The following is a 20,536-nucleotide window of genomic DNA, read 5'->3' as shown; positions in this document are numbered from 1 at the left end:
TCACATAAATGCAGTCACCATATTTCTCATCAGCTTCACAGTGTTGTTGCTGTGGGTCAATCCTGCTGCTCCTAGTTTGGCCAGTGTCGTCTTTCGCCTCCTCCGTTACCGCTCGGGCTCCAGGTTCATGGATGCACAGGGTGTGCGCCTGTTAACTCCTTTGAACAATCTAATGATGGATGTCATTGGTTCTTGCATTGCAGGGACCCATGCTTATTTTTCTTGCAAGACCTGCTATCATTATTTGTAGATTTACGTTTTTGATGTTGCTTGATGTTTTACCGGGACGTCCTGGAGCAGGTTCTGCTGTAAGTGCCTGTCTCCTGTTGGACAGTCTCTTGGGCAATGTCCTTGCCATTGGTTTATGTCCACCAAGTTGCTTGGGTAGTGTCTCAGCGTTGATCCTTAGCAGCAAGGTCTGAGGATGCCAGGTATGGCCTTTATATTTGTGATGGGTCCCCTGAGGTAAGTGGTGTAGGGGATCACTTCTCAATGGTGTGGTTGTATGAAGTATGGCTTATCCACTTGATTTTAAGGTCCTTACAGTGGATTTCCAGGGAATACCTAGATGGCGTTCTCTCACACAGATTCTGTCTCCCAATCAAGATAAGGAGCCTTCGTGCACCTCGGTGCATCAGGTGGTCCACTTAAGATGGAGCGCAGGGCCTTTTTCAACCGCCCTGCACATCCCTTTCAAGGATCCACATAGCTTGTGGTGTTATGTTCTTTCCTGTCCTGTCGTCCGCTAGAGTTCAAAGATGGAGTGATTTCCTTCAGTTTGGTGATGGACTGTGAAGCCTGGGGATTGTCCATCCGCCTCCTTCGAACCCTAAATCATGGAGCAGGCAGTGGCATAAGCCTGTATTGTCAACTCAGTCCCATCATTCAGCCTAAAACATGGGAGCTTCTCACAAAAGTTAGATAGCTTGACATATAGCCGTGGTATATACACATGTATCAGTGTATATGCCTTAAAGTCGAAGTTTTTGGACAGTATTGCAGCAAGTGTTTTGGTGTTTCTATGGCTTCTCAGTTGGGGCAGAGCCTACATATCCGCTCTGCACTGGGGATGGACAATCTAGGACCTTTAGAATCCAAGGTAGGGAGCAGATTAAGTTTAAATGTTCGGTAAATTGTTCTTGTCCTTTTTAATGGAAATAAGGGAACATACTTTGGGAGTTGTTCTCGTCTTCTAGTAATACTAGCATACTATTTGTACATTTTATAGGCATCCAGTTGGTCAATAGTGCATTTCCAATCAAATTTGCATAATTTGTATTTAGTCCTCCTAGGATTACAGACAAGTTATTCTCAATAGGATTCAATATAGTTAAGATTTCACACATTTTGCAACTGAATCGATTAATGGAAGTGATGGAGTGCACTTTAAGAGCAATACCTAAATCCTTGTACAGAGAGTTATGTGGAGAAGACAGCATCTTTGAGTACATGACTGTTTCCACCAAATCTTTGATTCCATTGAGATGAGACCAGAATCATGCCTAATGATAGCTTTTGGCACAGATAGTGGCCCAACACCTGCTTCCAAATGACACCCTGTAGCTGTTAAAATAATCAGCCAAATCCACCAAAATTACATCTAGCCTGTAACTAATGGAAGGCTCAATCTTAGTTAAGTAAAACAAAGAATGGGGTGCAATGAGAAGACACCTCATCTAATATTTATTTTCATTTGGACTACCATGGGTTTAATTTTAATTCCCAAATTTGCCTTAAGATCAGTTTGAGCAGCTTTATTAGATAGAGATTATCTGATGCAAGCAGGAAGGTGAAATGGAACAGCAGCCTGTTCCTTTAGCCAGTAGAATTGGGCGTTTATAGTATATTTTTGGAATTTGAGTTACACCAGAGAGAAACCTGGTCGTTTGGGAAGGCGTGGTAGAAAGCGGGGTAATGTGAATAATTAAGTAACTCCACAGTAGGATGATTGGATTCAATGACAAGGGGTTTCTTCTGTTGTTAACTATTTGAGGACTGTTTGTTTGAATACACATACTGTTGCAAAGGTGTCCACAGCGCACAGACATTTGCAAATGATGTGAGGAAATGGCTGTCCAGGAAGGTAGAACAAAAAGAGGGACTTTCTAAGATAATAGAAAGCATCATTATTGGTCCTACAATATCCCATGCTCTAGACAGACCAATGGTCACCTCACTACTCTCCCTAGCCACAACCACAAACACTGTGGTGCCAGAGCGATAATCATAGACCACCCTAGAGTAAGCAAAGAATCAAAGAGCCATCCACAAACTGGACTCACCTCGGGGCAGCCCAGACCCAACACTTTAACACGAACTTGGACATTGAACACCTCAGGCCTCCATCACTATTCTGTAGAGGGGCTTGCAGATTTGCTGGTGGGAACACCTCCCGCGTGGGTAAGATGGGCCAGATAGGCCAGGGCAAGTGAACCAATGACAGGAGGTGAAGCATAAAGGAGACAACAGGAAGCAGGAAGTTGTGGGTTGTACGGGTGAGGTCAGAGGCGAAGGAGGTGGCAGACCAAGAGACCAGAAGAAACACAAAGCGGGAGTGTGGAGGAGATTTCTGGCAAGGGTGAGGTATTGGTTAGTGAGTGCAAGGGTACTGCATTGTGTGTGCGAGAGAGTTAAAAGTGAGGTCAAAGATAGGGTTTGCATGTGAAGTGTTTGTGAGTGAAAGGATGGTGTCTGAGTTGTATTTCGGGAAAGGTGGTGGTATTAGTAGTGTGGAGGAGGGAGTATTAGAGTGAGGAGGTAAACCAATGACAGGAGGTGGAGGAGCATAACGAAGCTAACATGAAGCAGGAAGTTGTGGGTTGTTTGGGTGAGGTCAGAGTGGGAGGTGGTGGCAGACCTAGAGACCAACAGGAACGAGAAAGGCGATGTTGAGTGTGGAGGCGATTTCTGGAGAAGGTGAGGTATTGGTTAGTGAGTGCAAGGGTACTGAGTTGTGTGTGCGTGAAAGAGTAATGAGTGAGGTCAAAGATTATTTGAAGTGTTTGTGCGAGTAAGGAGGGTGTCTGAGTTGTATTTGGGGAGAAGTGGTAGTAGTAGTAGTAGTGGTGGAGGGAGACATAGTAGTGGGGGAGGGAGTAGTAGTAGTGGGGGAGGCAGTAGTAGTAGTGGGGGAGGGAGACATAGTAGTGGGGGAGGGAGTACTAGTAGTGGGTGAGGGAGTACTAGTAGTGGGGGAGGGAGTAGTAGTAGTGGGGGGAGACATAGTAGTAGTGGGCGGAGGCATAGTAGTAGTGGGGGAGGGAGACATAGTAGTGGGGGAGGGGGGGCATAGTAGTAGTGGGGGAGGGAGTAGCAGCGGGGGTGGTAGTAATAGGGGGCAGGTAGTAGTAGTGTGGAGGATGGAGTCGTAGTGTGGTGGTAGAGGTAGTAACATAAAAGGGTGGAGGTGAGGCCTAGAAGGCGCGGGTGGCAGCGAAGGGACAGAAGGAGAGGGGCAAGATGGAGGCGGTTGGGGCGAGAGGACCGTATTGAGAAGTGGAGATATAGAATGGAAAACATAGCCATGATAGAAAGCGGGGAGAGTTGGGCTGATTATCCTGAAGGCATAATCCTTTACCCTGCTTGAGAACATTAATGACTAGATGGAGCAGGGAAAGTTTTAGGAAGTACCTGAGTGAGTTTAGCTAGAGAAGTTATTCTGTCTTTAGGTCTTCAATTCGAGTTCAAGTAAGATCTTAGCCAGTCAGGGTTACTAATCATTATCTACTAGCTTGGGTCTAGGAATTCCTGAATAGGTGCTTTATAGGTCAAGAGCGAGCAAAAGTCCTAGGGCCCATACAGGTCTTAATAAAAACTCATGTACCATCTCAGAGCGTTGTAGCATTCTTTGAGCCAACTGTAACAATGTGCTGTGTCTTTCATCAGTTCTAAAAATGTTCACAAACCCTGCTTGGATGTGCGAATTGTAAGACATATGTTACTTGTTGCTACATGATAACCCCCAAATGCCATGATTTCCAGTAGTCACCTAGGGTAACATTAGTGCTACTCTGACAGTTACTTATTAACCTTGTACTTTTGTGTGACAGCTGTTAGTAGTGAATTGGATTATGTACTCTAACAGAACCGTTATGACAAGCATTGGAGTATTCAATCCTGGAATGGGCTGGAGGTGAGATGCAATGGATGTAATGTAGCGTTAATACCCACAATTATAGGTTGGCTTGTCTATAAATAGCCTGCCAGCCTAAGCCAAAGAAGGCCAGAGTAGAGTGACCACTGAAGGCCATTAATGGCTGAGCCCAACCATAAGTGTGTGCCCCCCCCCCTGGGCATGCCTCATCCCACCCCTGCTAATAGTTTTGTGAAGGGTTGTTTCTTTTGAAGGGAAGCCTATTTCACGCGCACCTACTTCCCACACGCACCTACTTCCATTCAAAACAAACTATAAACAAATCTACCTGTGCCTAGATGTTGTCCTTTTACTATTTCCAGGAGGTAGGGGGGGGGGGACTGTGCAATGGCGACCTGGCGCGCACGTAAGTGGGGTGTGGTCGGTGGGAATGGTTGGGGACTGATGATTCGGCTACGAGAGTACATTAAGACATGTATCTTCGATTGTAACAGAGACGGTACATTTGCAAAATAGCGCCACTAGGTTCATATTTTGGATGTTGAAAGAGGGATAAGGGTATGACAAAAAGCATAGAGAGAGTTGCTTGGAAATTATTTAAAACTTTACTTCCAAAATCCTTTGGCTCATGGGTACGGTTCCATGACAGTGACGATTATAAGAGTTTTGAGAGATATATTAAATGCTCGTTTCATTGCGCTATACACTTTACCGGGGAGCTGCTCTTTTAAAAAATAATAATGAATTAGATAGTTTTACTATGGGTAAACCTATTTCAGGTGAAAATGTTTAATTCGGTTCCCACAAAGATTTCCAGTAGAGAGTATATTACATTATTTTAGAACACTCATGAACTCCTTAAAAAAGATGTTCCTATTAGACCACCCAATTATGTGGTGTGGTCACATAGGGTATTTATTTATCCCATGGGGTACCTAGAAAGTACTATATGGGATAAACATGAATTATTTACACCACACCGTATTTTCTAAATACTGCTTGTAGCTCATCTGTAATATAATCCCAATTTAAAATAAGGTGGTATTTTAAAAATCGCCTTTTAAAATAAAATGCCACCGGTTTTTACCCTCGCTGCATTCCTCCCAATGAAGGCCCAAGTGTGCTATTGTTGATGTGCAGTTTACCCCCCAGGCTTATTTCGGGCATGTGGAGAGTCTGGCTGTCTTCGTTTGTACTGCAGCGGATGTGTGCTGCATGACAAAGCGGTCCTGTCATTTAAAAATGCTTAATGCTCCTAATAGGCCACTGGTTGTGGTGGGCATTGTACACGTGTGATAAACGCTCTCACAGCTCGCTGGCAATCCAGAGAAATGTCCTACTGCACTGCTTCCCGGAAATGAGGGGGTGGACAATGTATGTCATGGCAAAATAATGTGTCTTTGCACGACTTCCCGAATTCCCACCTCCTTTCCTGCCTCAGCCCACTCGGAGGGTAAAGGGACATTCGTCTCAGAACAGATCGCTTAAATTTTCTAATGTCCGACCCAGAAAGTTCGGACTGTTTCCCTGAACCCGGATGATGTGAGAAATGTGAAAACGTTCACATTTAAAGGTGGAGCGTATGGAGTGGAAATATTTGGTTAACTGTCTGAGCAGCTTGTACATCAACAGCTCATGCATAATACCCTTTGCATTCACAATTAAGCAAAAGCTGAAAAAACATGTAGGGTTTAAGAAGGCTTTCAGCACGGACAATTGAGTGCGAGTGAAATTGGCCAAATGCAAGGTAACTTTTATTCTCTTTCACCAAGTGCCAAATTGATCTGTAACTGGCCCGGCACTACGCCTAACGGCCATGTTTTCCAGTCAGAGGCAGCGGGAGAGGGGTTCTCCACCTGCCACAATGATGTACTCGGACACGATTTGACTCTGCTCTTGTGGAACGTTACCAAGGAAGCACACAACCTACGGGAGAAGGGCAGGGCAGGCCAAGACGATCTGCACATTTAAGGTGCATCCTGGGAAAAAGACGAGCCCCGTTTGTACGTGAATATGAAGAGCTCAGTTCACCATTAACACTCAATGGCACGACAGTAAGCCCCTCAAAGACATCAGCGTCACACATTGGGTGTTTAATTAGCCATTATGTGGTGATCTGGAAGGAGTGTGGGCGTAAAAGAGCCAGGGACCCCGACACCATTTTACCTCTAGATCAGTTGGCATCACTGGGAAGGGGAAATGGTTAGCAGGAAGTGCTTAAAGTGATAGGGCTGCATGATCTAAGTTTTGGCATATGTGTACGTTTTGCCGGGTTCTGACTTGCAGCTGTGAGAATGGGAAGGCATGTATAAATGGTGTTCATTTCAGAGTGAACCTTCTCTGGGAGACAGTCAGCTCAAACAGGGAGAAGCCTATAGGGCCTTTTCTGAAGAGTCTGTCCTTATCCCTGAACACGTTTATTCCAGATTAGCGGGTGGGGCCGAAGCAGTGCCTTCCTAGGCAGCTTGTCTGAAGGCAGCGGAAGATCTTGTAGAAATTGACATATCTGGTCTCTTTGAAAATAGGGCAGAGCAGAGCCATCCAAGGGCCCCTTCATTGGGCAACCAGTGTGGAATGTCCAAAGCCTCGAAGAAATATACACTTCTCCCCCCCCCCCATCCCCCAAACTCCTATTACTGTTCTAAACGCTGATGCTCGGCATCCTGAAGTTGCTGGGCCATTTATTTCAGAAGCAGTGAGAGATGAGCGAGTAGTCGGGACGGAATGACTTGTGTGCGATTGGTTCGAAATCGTCTGAGAATCATATTTCAATGATGAAATGAGATCAGGATTGTCAGAAGTTAGGAGGTCAAATATGCTGTGTTTGATTTTGGCCATGGAGCAGGCATTGTAAAGGAGGCAGGTGACTTGATGGGAAGTGGTGGGGGCAGTATTTCCCTGAGTGTCCGGGTCCGAAAGGACTTGGTTGGTCATAGTGACAGGTGTAGGAACAGGGGGCATGGACAGTACGATCAGGCCAGTCGGTGTGACTGGAGGGATGGTGATGATTTGGGTTGAGAGAAATCATTTGATGGGAGCAGAGAGTGTGGGAGGTGGATCGGGAGCCTGAAGTGTGACCGGGCGGTGGCCGGCTTGTGCAAGAGGAATGACGGAGGATCGGAGGTTGGTTGGTGGGCGTTGAATGGGTCCTGTGTGGTCGGTGTCCAGCTTAGTGCTGTAAGGGGTTTGTGCACAGTGGGAGGGGGAGGTGTGATGTAGTGGGGCAAAGGTGGTGTTCAAAGAGGGAAATGGGTGGTCCTGACAGACGGGCTTGTAAAGGTGAGGTGGGTGGACTGATGCAGGGGTGGCGAGGCATGAAGAGTAGAGGGCGAGGGATGGGTGCAAGAGGTGTGTTAGAGGGGCTAGGGGGTCAGAAAGGAAAGGGGTTGAGGCAATGGTTCTGGAAAGGACAAGAGCTGCCATGCTGAGTGAGGGAAAAGGGGTGGTCGGTGGCCATCTGGTGTTGGAGGTCAGGGGGTGCGCAGGACAGGATGAAGGGGCATATGTGTGGGAGGAGGTGTGGGCTTGGCAAGTGAAGTGTATGTTGGGCTGGATGGGGCAAAGGTGGGGGGGTATTGTGGCTGATTTATGGCTGTCAAAGAAATGCATTGGAGGGAGGGTATGAGTACAAGAGGAGCGAGGGTTGGTGGTGGGTTTTTGGTGAGAAGAGGAGCTCTCCTCACATGAGTGTTTGACACAGTGTGATGAGCAGAGGTCCTTGAGATACTGGCTAAAGCAGAGAGGGATGGGAGCAGGGGGACTGCGATGGAGGGAGAGTTACTGAATGGCTGTGCAAGGGTCGTCGTGGTGGTGGTGGTGGTGGTGGTGGTGGTGGCGTGGGGTTATTGTTTGGAGCACCAGAGGGCCCTCTGGTTCGAGAATTGGATGCTGGGCAGTGTGTGGAAGTGGGGGGGGGCAGTGAGTCTTTCTGGCGGGAGAGAGGGAATGGGAGTGAGGAGAGAGTGGGAGGAGGTGGTTGGGTGAGGGGCATGGAAGGGGTGATTCATGGTGCGTCAAAGAGCGCCCCTGGTTTGAGAGTTGTGGTGTGTGTGGTGAGAGGAGGTGGGATGGGGTAGGTCAGAGTCGAAGGGTTGGAGATGAAAAGGTTTAGCGGCGTGCAAGGAGGGTTCATGAAAGAGGGTGAAAGTGTAAAGGAGGTAGAGCAGATTGAGTGCTTCTTGGACTGCCAGACAGAGTTCCTCTTGTTTACGGGTTGGAAGGCGTGTGGTGAGTGGCTGTGTGCCGGAGTGTGACTCTGGGTGAGTTGGTTGCAGATGGACCAGAGTTGTAAGGAGGTGGGGGCTGCGGTCTTGGTTGTAGTGGTGTCCCGGTCAGGTTGGAAATGGCAGAAATGGTTGTGTAAGGGAACACTGCAGCAAGTGAGAAACTCTCAAGTCTGAACAAGCAGCAATAGGTTAAAAAAGATCCGATCCAAGATACCTGGGTAGTGGGAGAAAAACACCCCAAATGTAAGACATAGCAGTCGGTAAAGACAGATTTGGGATACCTGGCTAGTTGGATAAGCGCCCAAACTTGCTACAACAGCTGCAGGCAGTAAGCAGCTAGACGTGAGATACCTTAATATTGGGAGAAAAAACCCACATCTGAGACAACAGTAGCAGGAAACAAGCAGCCAGATGTGAGTTACCTGGGTAGTGATTTTGCTTCCTTCAGCTGTTTCAACTTAACATTCCCTTAAAGTTTTTTTGTATATGTTTATGTATTTAAATGCAGATATTTTTGTTAAATTAAATCCTTGTGCTGCAGGGCATACCACTTCTTCACATGAAAATAGAGCATGTAGGGAAACTTCAAGATTGTTGTAAACAGCAAGAGAGAAACAGGTTGCCAGAGGTCATTAATTGAAGTACCACTTCATTTAATGACTTGGGTCTGTATCTGTAACCCTACAGTCCCACTACCTGCACTTTTGGACACCTGCTTTCTGCACTTCCCCCTGCACATGCCACCTGCTGCCCGCACGTCTTGTTATTGTTTTGATCCCATGTACAGCACTGCCCCCGGTCCTGCCACTTCCCCTCCCTCATCCCCTGCACTTGCACGATCTCATTGTCACTCAGCCTAGTAAGATCTTTGTCTCCGTCCTCCCTCTGTTCCCCCTCCCTTGCCTCATTGCGCCTCGAAACACTTGTGTATAGACGTGTTATAAATGCCATATCGTATCATAACATGCATTCAAATTGCATCTATCTTTTGTGTCAGCAGAAGATGATTCTGAGGAAGGTGGCTCAGCTTTTCAGGCTCCTGGATCCCCTCACCCATCATCTTCAACATTCGTTCCTGGAAGCATGCCATCCAACAATTACACTGGAATACAGATCCCACCAGGGGCACACGCTCCAGCCAACACTCCTGCTGAGGTGCCTCATAACACAGGTATGTGAGCCAAGTCTTGTTTTCCCATTTATACGCACTATCGGTACCACAAGAATAAACGTACAACTCGTGATGATACACATTGTCACATATAAAAATGATCCAACACAAATATGCTACAAATGAATACTTCACAACACTGTGCGGTTAGCCTTTTTTAAATAAGTGAAATATTTGTGTGTGTGTGTGCGCGCGCCGAGGCAACAACATTGTGTGGTCTTTGTAACGGCAGAATAATTGCATGAGTTTGAGGCATTTTATTGATGAGTGAATGAGTGTGAGAGGGAAGTGTTTTTCAGAGGGATGTGTTTTTCCATGTCCAACTGTCTCTACATAACTGCTTGTGGTGATTTCAGCTACACCCACTAATTATAAAAACCTGAAGCGATTTCTTTGTTAAAAGTGAATGTTAGCACCTTGCCAAAGCCAGTAGTTTTTCTGGCTTTTGGAAAGACGGTCTTCAAGGTAAGGAGGGGCGAAGCATGGAAAAGGGTTGGCGAAGTAAAGAGGTGGAGAGTAGGGAAGAAAGGAGGGGTGACGAGTCGGGTAAAGTATGTAGATCAGATTGGTTCTGTGGATTAGCATAGGGAAGCTGTGAAAAATACATCACAGCTGAAACTTACTTCATTGCTGTTTAGGGGATGTACAAAACCCCCATATTTTATGTCACCAACGGGAGACAGTGAAAATCATGTGCAAATGGCCAAGTGGAATTTCCACCTCGATAACCAGTCTTAGATAAACCCGAGGCAGCAGAGGTGAAATATCTTAGGTGGTCCCATGTCAGTTGGGAGTAGCTCACGCTAGTGGAACTTCCATTTAACATCTAACACACACATTCACACATGCCCCAAGATACTAAGTGGATAAAATAACAAGCAACAGCCCATATTAAGGGTTGTTGCTAATCACTCTAGTAAAAGAAATACTGTGGAATGTATCCTCCTTAAATTAACTCTATCCCCACTGTTGTCAAGTCACTGCTATTTTTTGTCCTGGTTACTTTTATATTTGTTTTTGACACCTGAATTCCTAGTGTTAGGGCGGGTAATGCCTGGATGTTAGCCCCTATTGCCTTCTTTACCATATGCACACCTGACCACTTGAATAGGATGCCCAGAGGGACGCTAGTGTGAAAGGTGGGGCAGGTAAATGGCCCCTCTGCTGTTTTGGCAGGCACACCTCTGCTTCCTGAGGCTGTAAAGGATGATAACAAGGTTAATGTAAAGGAGATATGTCCCCTCCTAAGTACCACCACCGCTTGTCATGAAACCATGTAAGTTCTTTGGTCAGTGGTTGCAGGAAGGATGGAAATAAATATTGTTTCAATGTAGGTGCTTTAGTATAACCAATCCTTGGTTTTGTCCCAATATATCCCACCAAATCGGCGTCAAGCGTGACCAGTTTCCAATACCTTCTTAGCATGTCGGAGTTTGATGCTGTTTGCAAAATATTGGGTCACCATTGTTACCTGTTTGAAATGTTCTTCTGTGTTTGGCTTTTGGCTGTAACAGATCTTTCCTCTTCAAACCCAAACTCTTGTTTCACGCTATGACCACACACTCATCCTTTTATCCCCTTTCTTTGAATCTTTCATCCAAAATGTCACATTCAGGCTTAAACCTATTGTCATCCTTGCAGTTCCTTCTAGCTCTTACATACTCTCCAGTGGGAATGTTTCATATGACACTTTTCTTATGACAACTGGTAGCTAATAATACTGAGTTCACTTAAGGTAATGGACACCATTTGATTATTCTTAACATACAATGTTGTGTCCAAGAAATCCATTCTTCCTTGGCTACAATTACAGGTGAACTGACTCCCCATCATAATACCATTCAAAAATTCCAGAAATTCATTCAAGTTATGCTCATTGCCATGCCAAATCAGAAACACGTCATCAATGAATCTTTTCCACATTTTGATTCTAGGCCTGAAAATGTTGTCAGCGTAGATCAATTCATCCTCAAATAAGCCCATAAGTAAATTCACCAGTGATGGAGCATAATTTGCCCCCATCGCCACACCCTTCAGTTCTCTGTACAATGATTCATTAAATAGAAAGATGTTATTCCTCAAAGTGAGGTCTAACATATCTTTGATCATTAATATATGGAGTAGATAGGATGCTGATTTCATTGCAAAAGTATGATCAACAGTTTTGTAAACAAACTCATGTTAGATAGACGTATAGAGTGCTTTGACATCTAATGTTAGCTACCAGAACTCATTGTTCCATCCAAAGTTATCTATAAGTTGTAATATTGCGTCTCTCAAATATGCTTGAAGCTTGGGAACCTCTTTGACTCGGATAGCATCAATGTACTTTGAACATTTCTCAGTCACCCATTCTAGCCTACTGACTACTGGTCTTCCTTCTGGGATTCGAGTATACTCTTTATGTACCTTATGTAGGAAGAATATAGTCAGTATTTTAGGGTTTCTTACCCCTCATAAATAGTTTTTCCTCATCTGTCAATAGACCAGATCTCAACCATTTCTCAATTAGATTTGTTGGTTCCATGCGTATACCTTTGACCTTATCACAAGCTATTTTCTCATAACAGCCAATAAAATTCCAATGAGTTTCTCCCAGAATATAGTCCTCTCGGTTCATAAACACCACGTTACCACCTTTATCAGCTGCTTTGATCACTATGCTGCAATCTGACTTCAGAGATTTCAGCGATATTCTTTCATACTTAGATTGTTTCTGGATCGCCATCTCTTTTTTATCTATGGTGTTGTGGATATCTTGAACCACTGAACTGTGTAAGAGATCTATATCTATCGCATTTTCAGCCCCAAATGTGGGGCAGAATTTGGATTTATTCTTTAGCTCATTATTTTATAGAAGAATTGTCAATGTTTGTGTTGTAAACAGATCTCTAACTGTCATCACAGTCTGGTACTTGTCTCACCTTCGGCAGAAATGGTTTATGTTGATGATGGAAAAAAAGTCAGTTTCAATTTTCTAATGAATGTATTTGCATATTAATCCAATCAGTATCAATTGAGGGTGCAAAAGACATGCCTTTATTTAAAAGGGACAATTCCTCTTCCTTTAACATTTTATTTGATAGATTCAATACAAGATTTACTTGTTCTGTTCGGGAGACTCTTTGTCGAGTATCTCCCTCGTCTCCTCCTGGTGTGTTTCCCGCCCCTGGTTCCACGTTTGCTAATGGGTTTGTTGTCATATCTGTGACTAAGGGTGTTTTAAATCTTACTTTTTTGTTTGTAGCTTTGAAGTTGTCCATTTTGATTCTCATGAGCTGATCTAAAAAACTCTTGCACCTAGATGTGTCTACATTTTCAGCACCAGCTTCCGCATCACTTTGTGGTTCGGAGCTGGCCGGAGAAGATTCTACTGCGCTACTTTTAGAATGAGGTTTACTTGGATCATCATATTTTTTCTGATGTTCTCTCGTGGCATGTTCTATGAGTAATTTTATCATTAATTTAGATCACTTGTTAAGTTCTTCCTTATGGCTGAATTCAGGAAATATTAATATCCTCAAGCCTCTTGATATTTTATTTTGCTCGTGATATTGCTCCATGGTCGTCAATTCCCAAAATGTGTTAATCTCACGTCCGGGCAATCTTTCTAATTTAACACATTTCTGCCTTAATGTTTTTGTTGTCGGATTTATGTTTCTAAAAACATTCAATGTGATGCCTCTAGGTGCAAGCAGTGCTATTACATCCCTAGATTTGAGATGTGCAGCCTTGTTTGGTGAGGTTTTGTGGTTATAATGCAGGCAAACCAGAGTAAAAAAAAAACATAGGTTTGGTACGCCCTCAGATACCTAAGGGGCTGGGGGACTGCTACACTGATGGGCACACCACACAATATAAATAAAGAGTTGATTGATTCGATTTCAGTACTAGTTCCTTGAACGTCATTGCTGCAAGGATTGCCAATCCAGACCCAAGGTCCACTTATGATCCGAACACATAGTATAACATGAATATAGGCATTGGTCTAGCCACTGCACATGGACAAGTATAGAATTCTTTCCCAATATACAGTTATATGATTAACAATTATAATTGTTTCCAATTCTTGCAATTGTGAGATCTTAGTAACATCTTCATGTTTAGATCCTTGTTTAATTTCTATTGGTGACGGTATAATGCTGCCAACACGTGTTTCGACCTTTTAATAAGTAGGTCTTCTTCAGGGCCAGTATTATCACCTCTTTAAAAATACATTGATTCAGATTATTACACATGTTATTGCATAATTACAATGCAATTATGCAATTGCAAACACAATTTAAAAGAAAAAAATGTTGGGATAATATAAATACTGCATGACAAGTTAATCAGGAAACGTTCCACATCAGAGGGATAAGTTATGTTATCGGGTGTTGACATAAAAAGAAAATACTTTTTGTTTTAGCTCAACATCAGTTACTTATTAACTGCTATCCGTTTACTTTAATAATGAGCTGTGTGAGGTCACTATAGAGCACTGTGTCCCACTTGATTAATTCTTAAAAGGTTAATACCAAACTACTGTGAGGATTGGGCATTCCCATGCCATCTCATCGAAGCAATCATCTTGAGTGAATTCCTATTTCCAACATCCATGTGTCTTTCATGCAATCCCAAATGTCTCCTTTCCTATTCTCACCACGGTGAGCACTGTACATCGGGTAGGATATGTCATGCTATTGAAACTATTATTCTTGCATGCCTTACCTTCATTCTATATTTGTAATGCACCATACCTGCAGACTATTGTCCAACATCCGACAGTGGATCTTTGCCCCCATTAGCGCAGTATCTTTAAGAAAAATTAGACGTAGGGAATCATGGTCCCTTTAGTTGGTCCAAATATTATGGGCATTCAATTAAAATGAACTCTGATTCAGACGCAGGCTAGCCCTTACCTATACTGCGCTTCCAATAGCGCGCTCCTTGTGGCTGCAGTGTTCTGCTCGGAGCAACCGAGCCAGAGCAGACCACATGCTTAAATGAGAACTTCAGTCGCCGTGCGCATGGGTGCTGTACACTTGCTCCTCCATGCTGCGCATGCTTTCGAACAAGACACTGTTCTCGCTTAAATCAATTGGCTGATCATGCATCTAGGAGAGACACTAATCTCCTGCACATGCTCCATCTTGCGCAGGCTGGGACACTAATCCCCCGCTTGACTAACTTGTTATTATGGGCTATCTGCCGACCTATACCTATGTTTACATGGTCCAACAATTGTAATCTTTCAAACTAGTATGCATTGCTGTCCACCGACCTAAACGTTGGGCTAGAAAGCAGGCTAGAAATTGGGCTATAGATATTAAACCGAGGTTGGATTGTTTCCAAGTTAAAATTATAGCAATCATTTTCCCACATTGACATATATTCTGAGTATGGCAATTGATTCCACCCAATTGATTCCACCCTCATTGTCTTAGTGTTTGGGTATTTGGAGATCGAACTCTCCAGTCATTTTTAGACTATTTTTAACTGAACCCTCTATCCGTGCTCTCTTAGCTCGTATGCTATAGATGATTCTCCTATCATTTGTATGCAGTATTGAAGGTGACTGTTACTGCATTTATAAAGTCTCCTAACCAGAAATTCCAATTAGGGGACAATTGTAACCTGCATTGCCAAAGCCACAGAAGAGTGATATTAATGCAAACTGCGCGCAACCATCCTGATAAGGGATACCACTTGGGCGGTGATTGTAGCCCTCATTGACAGCAGCCAAGCGGTTGCATGAACATAAAACAAAGGCCACAGGAGCAAAGCCCTCGTTGTATGAGAAACCAATGGGGAGGGAACTGTGAACTGCGGTGCCTACAGCCAAAAGGCAGTAAAGGAATAACACAAACAGCAGGGTAGCAGATTCTCTTTCATAGAATATCAATTTAGGGAGAGCGGTAACCGACTTTTGAGTCAAAAGACTGTAAGAGAAGCAGTTGTTGTTCAAACCTCTTCACTTAGGATCTTGGTTTGGAGAGTTTTGAAACATGCATTACCACAGAATACAATTGTAGTGGTAGGCATTTTATTCTGGCAGGCGAGTGAAGCAAGAAAGGGACCAATAGTAGTTAGTCCTGGCAGGCAAGTATACTAGGAAAAAAGATGATTTAAAGTGCTGTGGTTGTGGTAAATGGATGTCGTGGAAAATAAGTGTTAAATCCATCACCTTGTCTTGTTGAACTGTTGTATTTCAGAAAGTGTTTCCTTTGAAGAAGAAGCATGATTATTAAGCTATCCTGAATGAAGTGTTTTTTTTCCTAAGGAGGATGATGTGCTAATAATTGCTTAACCTTTGAGAAAGAACATTTATTGTATGTTTTGAGGAAAGTACTTGTTTTGCCAAGCAAGAGACTGTGGAAAATTAATAGTTGCTTTGATTTGTGAACAAACCTTTGGACGAGAGATATTCACTTTGCCAAGTGGAAGGAGCCATTGCATGGAAAAAACCTTTTGTGCTGCGTTGAATAGAACTTTCTTGAACTGGAACTTTGCTCAAGGTATTCCTGACTTGATCCTTGCGACCCTGGTCACAAGGAGTATTTTCTAAATCTTTTGAGTTTAAATTAATATGTTATTTTGTGGAACTTAAGGCAGCCAAACAAACCTTGTATGATTTTGTTGTGTATCTTAATGTGAGGACACCAAGTCATTTTTCTTTAGTCGTAGTTTGTTAGGTAGGGACATCCTGGTTAGGCTAAGGAAATCTCAACCCTTTTTATTTAATAAAATGTAATCTTGTGAGAAAAAACTACCTTTGTGTCCGTCTCGCATCTCTGACTCCTCATGGTATGTACATTGTGAAGCTTTAGGGCGGTTATAAGGTAGGAGGTTGTAAGCTCTCTTTACGTAGGCCATAAAAAACAGTCTTCCAGTGTTTCCTTTCTTGAATTGCAGACAGGACATAGGCTGTCTTGGTTTTGTTTCCATGACCTTGTGAACCACCCTGCCACATTCTGAATTCCCAAATCTAAAGTTAATGTATAAAGAATGCACAAATGCAGGTAGTATAAAATTCAGGTGATCTTCATACCCAATTTCCCTTCTACAGGACCAGTAAGAGGGTCCTACTGATAGTTGCATACACAATGTCTTAGCTTTTATTCTACACATGGTAACATAAGCATTTTTTACCAGCCCCTTTTGTTTCTTTACTCGTGCCCAAAGGAGGGCCAAGTTAAGTGACATTAAAGTTTTAATGTGCTCTAGCCACAGCAAGGCCCACCCACCCTCCTGCACCATGATGTCATTAAGAGAGTCTCTAAATTTGGAGAGGTCCAGAAAAATCCATGGACGTATCTAGAAGATCATTGGTTTTAGAGCAATTTCATTGGCAATGGATCTAGCCTCTGTTTCCAGATGGACCAACATATTTGGGTTACTTAAGGGAAGTGGAATAGCTTGTTGAAGAATTGGTTTTCTATTATATTAAGACCTGGTGTCTTGACATACCCCCAGATCTCTGCCCCATAGGTTGTAGCTGTTCTCGCTGTGCTTTGAATATCTCTATGGAGCGTTTCACAGCTGCACTGCCGTGCCTATGAGCAAACCTTAGTATGGCTCCACCGTTTCTTTCCAGAATTATTTTCACTTTCACAAGCTGAGCTACCATTGGCAATCCTCAGTAAACCTGATGCCCAGGTAATCATATGCCGTTTCTTGTTTGAGTCTTTTTCCATCGATACTGGCGTCTAGTCTGATACCCTTAGTGCATCTACGACAAAACACCATGGCCTTTGTTTTTCTGATATTATGTTCCTGGCCCCTATACTTGCGTATTTCCATAGAAAATGGGCAATTATTTCCTAAGTCAAGATGGTGTTGTCACCAACAAAATTGCATCATCAGCGCAGAAGAGTGGCAGTATATTATATTGGCCTAATCTGGGGGGTTGGGGCGCAATGCTGTTAATGCGTCGATAATTTTGTTGTTGTATATTCAAAATGGGGTGAGTGCGAGCACACAACCCTGCTTGACGCCTTTCTCAGCATTAAATGACCAAGTTGTTTCACCCAGGAGGCCCCAGCAGACCACTGCTTGGTTATTTCGATATAGTAACTGTATGGTCCCCAATAGATGTTCAGGGACTCCCCTACCTTTAAGTACTTTGCAGAGTGTTACCCTAGGAACCCTGTCGAACGCTGTTCTTAGATCAACGAAGATGGCATCCAGGTGGATTTTTCTCAGTGGAACGTATTTCTGTATGATAAGAGATAACCTGAACCCTTGGTCCACTGTGCCTCTTGCTACTTGGAAGCCTGCTTCTATATGGCTTATAATGTTGTTACTCGTTACCCACGTCTGTAGTTGGTTCTGTACCACCCTGATGAAGATCTTCCCTGTTGTGCCCAGTAAGGAAATTGGGGCTTTTTCTAAATAGGCACTATTTCTACCCTTGTCTAGGAATCTGGCTCCCTATTAATTGAGATAAGCACATTAAATAGACAATGCAAGACAGGCACCCAAATTACAGGCACTGTCTTTAAAAATGTCAATAGGAATTTATAGGGCCCTGGTGCTTTTCCTCCTTTCTGTGAGAGGAGAGCCTCACATACTTCCGATATCGTGAAGATTCTGGCCTCAGCAAGGAAGTACCCTTTTTGAATATGCGGATCACAATAATTTAATAAGGGATTTCTTTTCCCGCTGTAAAGCCCCTGGAATTGGTTAAGCCAAGCATCCTTGGCTATGCAGCCCTGGATACCAGAATCACTTGTTTCCTTAGTGTCAGTGAACTGCTTCCAAAAATCAGTGGGCTCACCAGATTTTACTGCTACCAGAGGGTTATCCCATTTTCCACTCACAAATGCTTTCTTTCTTAAACTTGTATTTGGTCCTTAGTTGGCGTAGAGTCTCTTTATTTATCCCCACCTCATTCTTTAGGCAAGCAAGTAGGTTCCCTTTGGCGTCTCTGCATTCTTCGTCCTACCATTTTTCATTTCTTGTGGTCAACTTGTTAGCTGCGGCTCCAGGTTTGGTGACATGTGGATATATAGCTCTTTTCTGTGTGCCCTAATATGTCGTCGTATATGATTAGGATACAATCCATATCCAGTCGGCCCAATTTTATTGTTTGTTGGGTTTGTCCTGTTATAACTGTGGCAGTGCTTCTGCTTTCAGTAAATAAACCCTGATTGCCAGTTGACATGGTCAAGTCTGAGACGGAGTGATCTATGGTCACTCTCAGGTCGTTCTAGTGCTTCAAAATTTGTAACGCATCCCCAATCATGTGCCAGGATGAGGATGCTATCTATACATGAACTGTTAGTTTCAAACAATGTGTGCTTTGCCGGTTGGTCACCTTTGCATCTACTAGTGAATGCCCTTAGTTCTAAACCATATACAATGCATGCAACTTCTACTGCTTGCCTATCAAATCTGAAATATCCCACACTACATCTTCTTCATCCCATAAAGCAAATATATCTTTTATTGGTTCAAATTGTATATTGAAATGTCCGGTCACAAGAGTATGCTCTGATTTTAAATCTTTGATTTTCTTTTTAAATTAACCTTTACATGATTGTGCCCATGAGGGATTTGGTTTCACTATCCACTCTATTATGAATACTAAAGAAGGAGATCTAATGTCCTCTATCTGTTTGCATATGTAGGTATTGCAAATCTGAGGACCCTGTCTCATGATTAACAATCTCCAAGCCCTTGAACTCTGGAGCCATTTATCCGGAATACCAGTCTCCTTCCTTAATGTTTGGCATGCGTTTCCGAATGTGATAGACTATATCCTCCCTTATCACTGAATAACAACCCCTGACATGTCTATTTCATTGTATACATTTGTTCACCAGTGGCTCCTGGTCCTCAAAGGCACTATTAGAGGAGCTTGGTACATTATGCATTACGGAAAAGTGCTGTCCATGGGAATGGCAGATTACTGCGCAACTAATTTGGTCACAAGAGAAATGGCTGCAGATTCGTACTGACAATTTTTCTGCGTATATATGTGGGGGGTGGGTTTAGGGAAGTTATTAATGTAGGGGCACTAAGGTGGGGCTGCAGGTGTCTCCCCCGCATATATATCTGGCAAAATCGAGCAGTCAAAAAAAGAAAAATTCGACCAATTTTCCTGCAGGCAAATGAATTCACATGAATCAACCTAAACCCTGTTTTTTCCCTTTCTCTCACCTTCCCATGTTGGGGAGAGTAGCCATCTCGTTATTAAATGTGTTTGGCATGTTAGCTCTCGGCCCAAGTCAACGTGGTTGTCTTGGTGGGGGGCTGGTACTCGCATAGTTATTTATAAAGTTAGTGATTGCCTGATTCGAGATAATGAGAATCTTTACCAAATTGGGATTGGAGCATGATTCCGGACTCATTCCACCATTGTTGCCCATTAAATGGTTTTCGTTACCCCGTGACTTGTATGTTTTAGCAGGTCTTGCATCTGTCATGCCAGGGCAGATGTTCCTGCCTGGCTTCCCTACAGCTGTACGTGGCTTTTCCTTGTCTATAGTACGGATGATACTTGATGTTAAAGCGTATTTTATTCCTTATTTGTCAGCATAAGCACTGTGGCTGCTTGTTTATTTAGTTCAGCACTGAGATCTGTTATGTTGCCACAGTTAACACAGGGGTGGCTGTCTGCTGATATTTCCCTTGCTGCTGATGCTGCTGCTCCCTGTTCTATCTTATGTGGTGTTGTTAATTCTGTTTCATCTCCCATTGTTTGAGATATTCCCCTCAGCAGTGACCCCGGGCCTACAATTCTTGCACATCTGCCTATCCTCTTCAACTTCACCGGTCATATTGCTTAAAATCTCAAATCTATTGGTAATGAGGATTGTTGGGGAAGTTACAATTGCCTCTTCCTCTATGGATGTTTGGCTGTTCAGCTGCTTATCATGGGGTATATGTAGCTCTATAACGTTGCACGTGCACTGTCCCTTATTGCCAGGTGTTGCTTGTATGCAATTATTCCTCTTGTCCTTAGGTTTTATCAGTATCATAGATGTCTAATTGCTCTTTGTGTAAGTTATTTGATCATTTCTTATTGGGTGCTATTTGGTTATTCTGTCCTGCTTTACCCCA

The 20,536-nt window shown here is 43.5% G+C and overlaps 1 protein-coding gene across 2 annotated transcripts in view; it reads left to right on the top strand.

The window, feature by feature from the left end:
- The window catches only part of VTA1 (vesicle trafficking 1), a 673,843-nt gene that overhangs the window by 531,335 nt on the left and 121,972 nt on the right, over positions 1–20,536 (top strand). Inside the window, exon 6 of one of the 2 annotated variants that reach the window (XM_069606814.1) lies at positions 9,320–9,490. In XM_069606814.1, the coding sequence (XP_069462915.1) occupies positions 9,320–9,490 (171 nt within the window). Of the gene's footprint in view, positions 1–9,316; positions 9,491–20,536 lie in introns of both variants that reach the window. The other variant, XM_069606813.1, reaches the window with a different exon arrangement.

This window comes from Ambystoma mexicanum, chromosome 4p (assembly GCF_040938575.1).
Source record: "Ambystoma mexicanum isolate Mex_15411 chromosome 4p, UKY_AmexF1_1, whole genome shotgun sequence".
Classification (NCBI taxonomy): Eukaryota; Metazoa; Chordata; class Amphibia; order Caudata; family Ambystomatidae; genus Ambystoma; species Ambystoma mexicanum.
The sequence above is the reverse complement of the archived record's forward strand: the minus strand, read 5'-3'. Positions and strand labels throughout refer to the sequence as shown.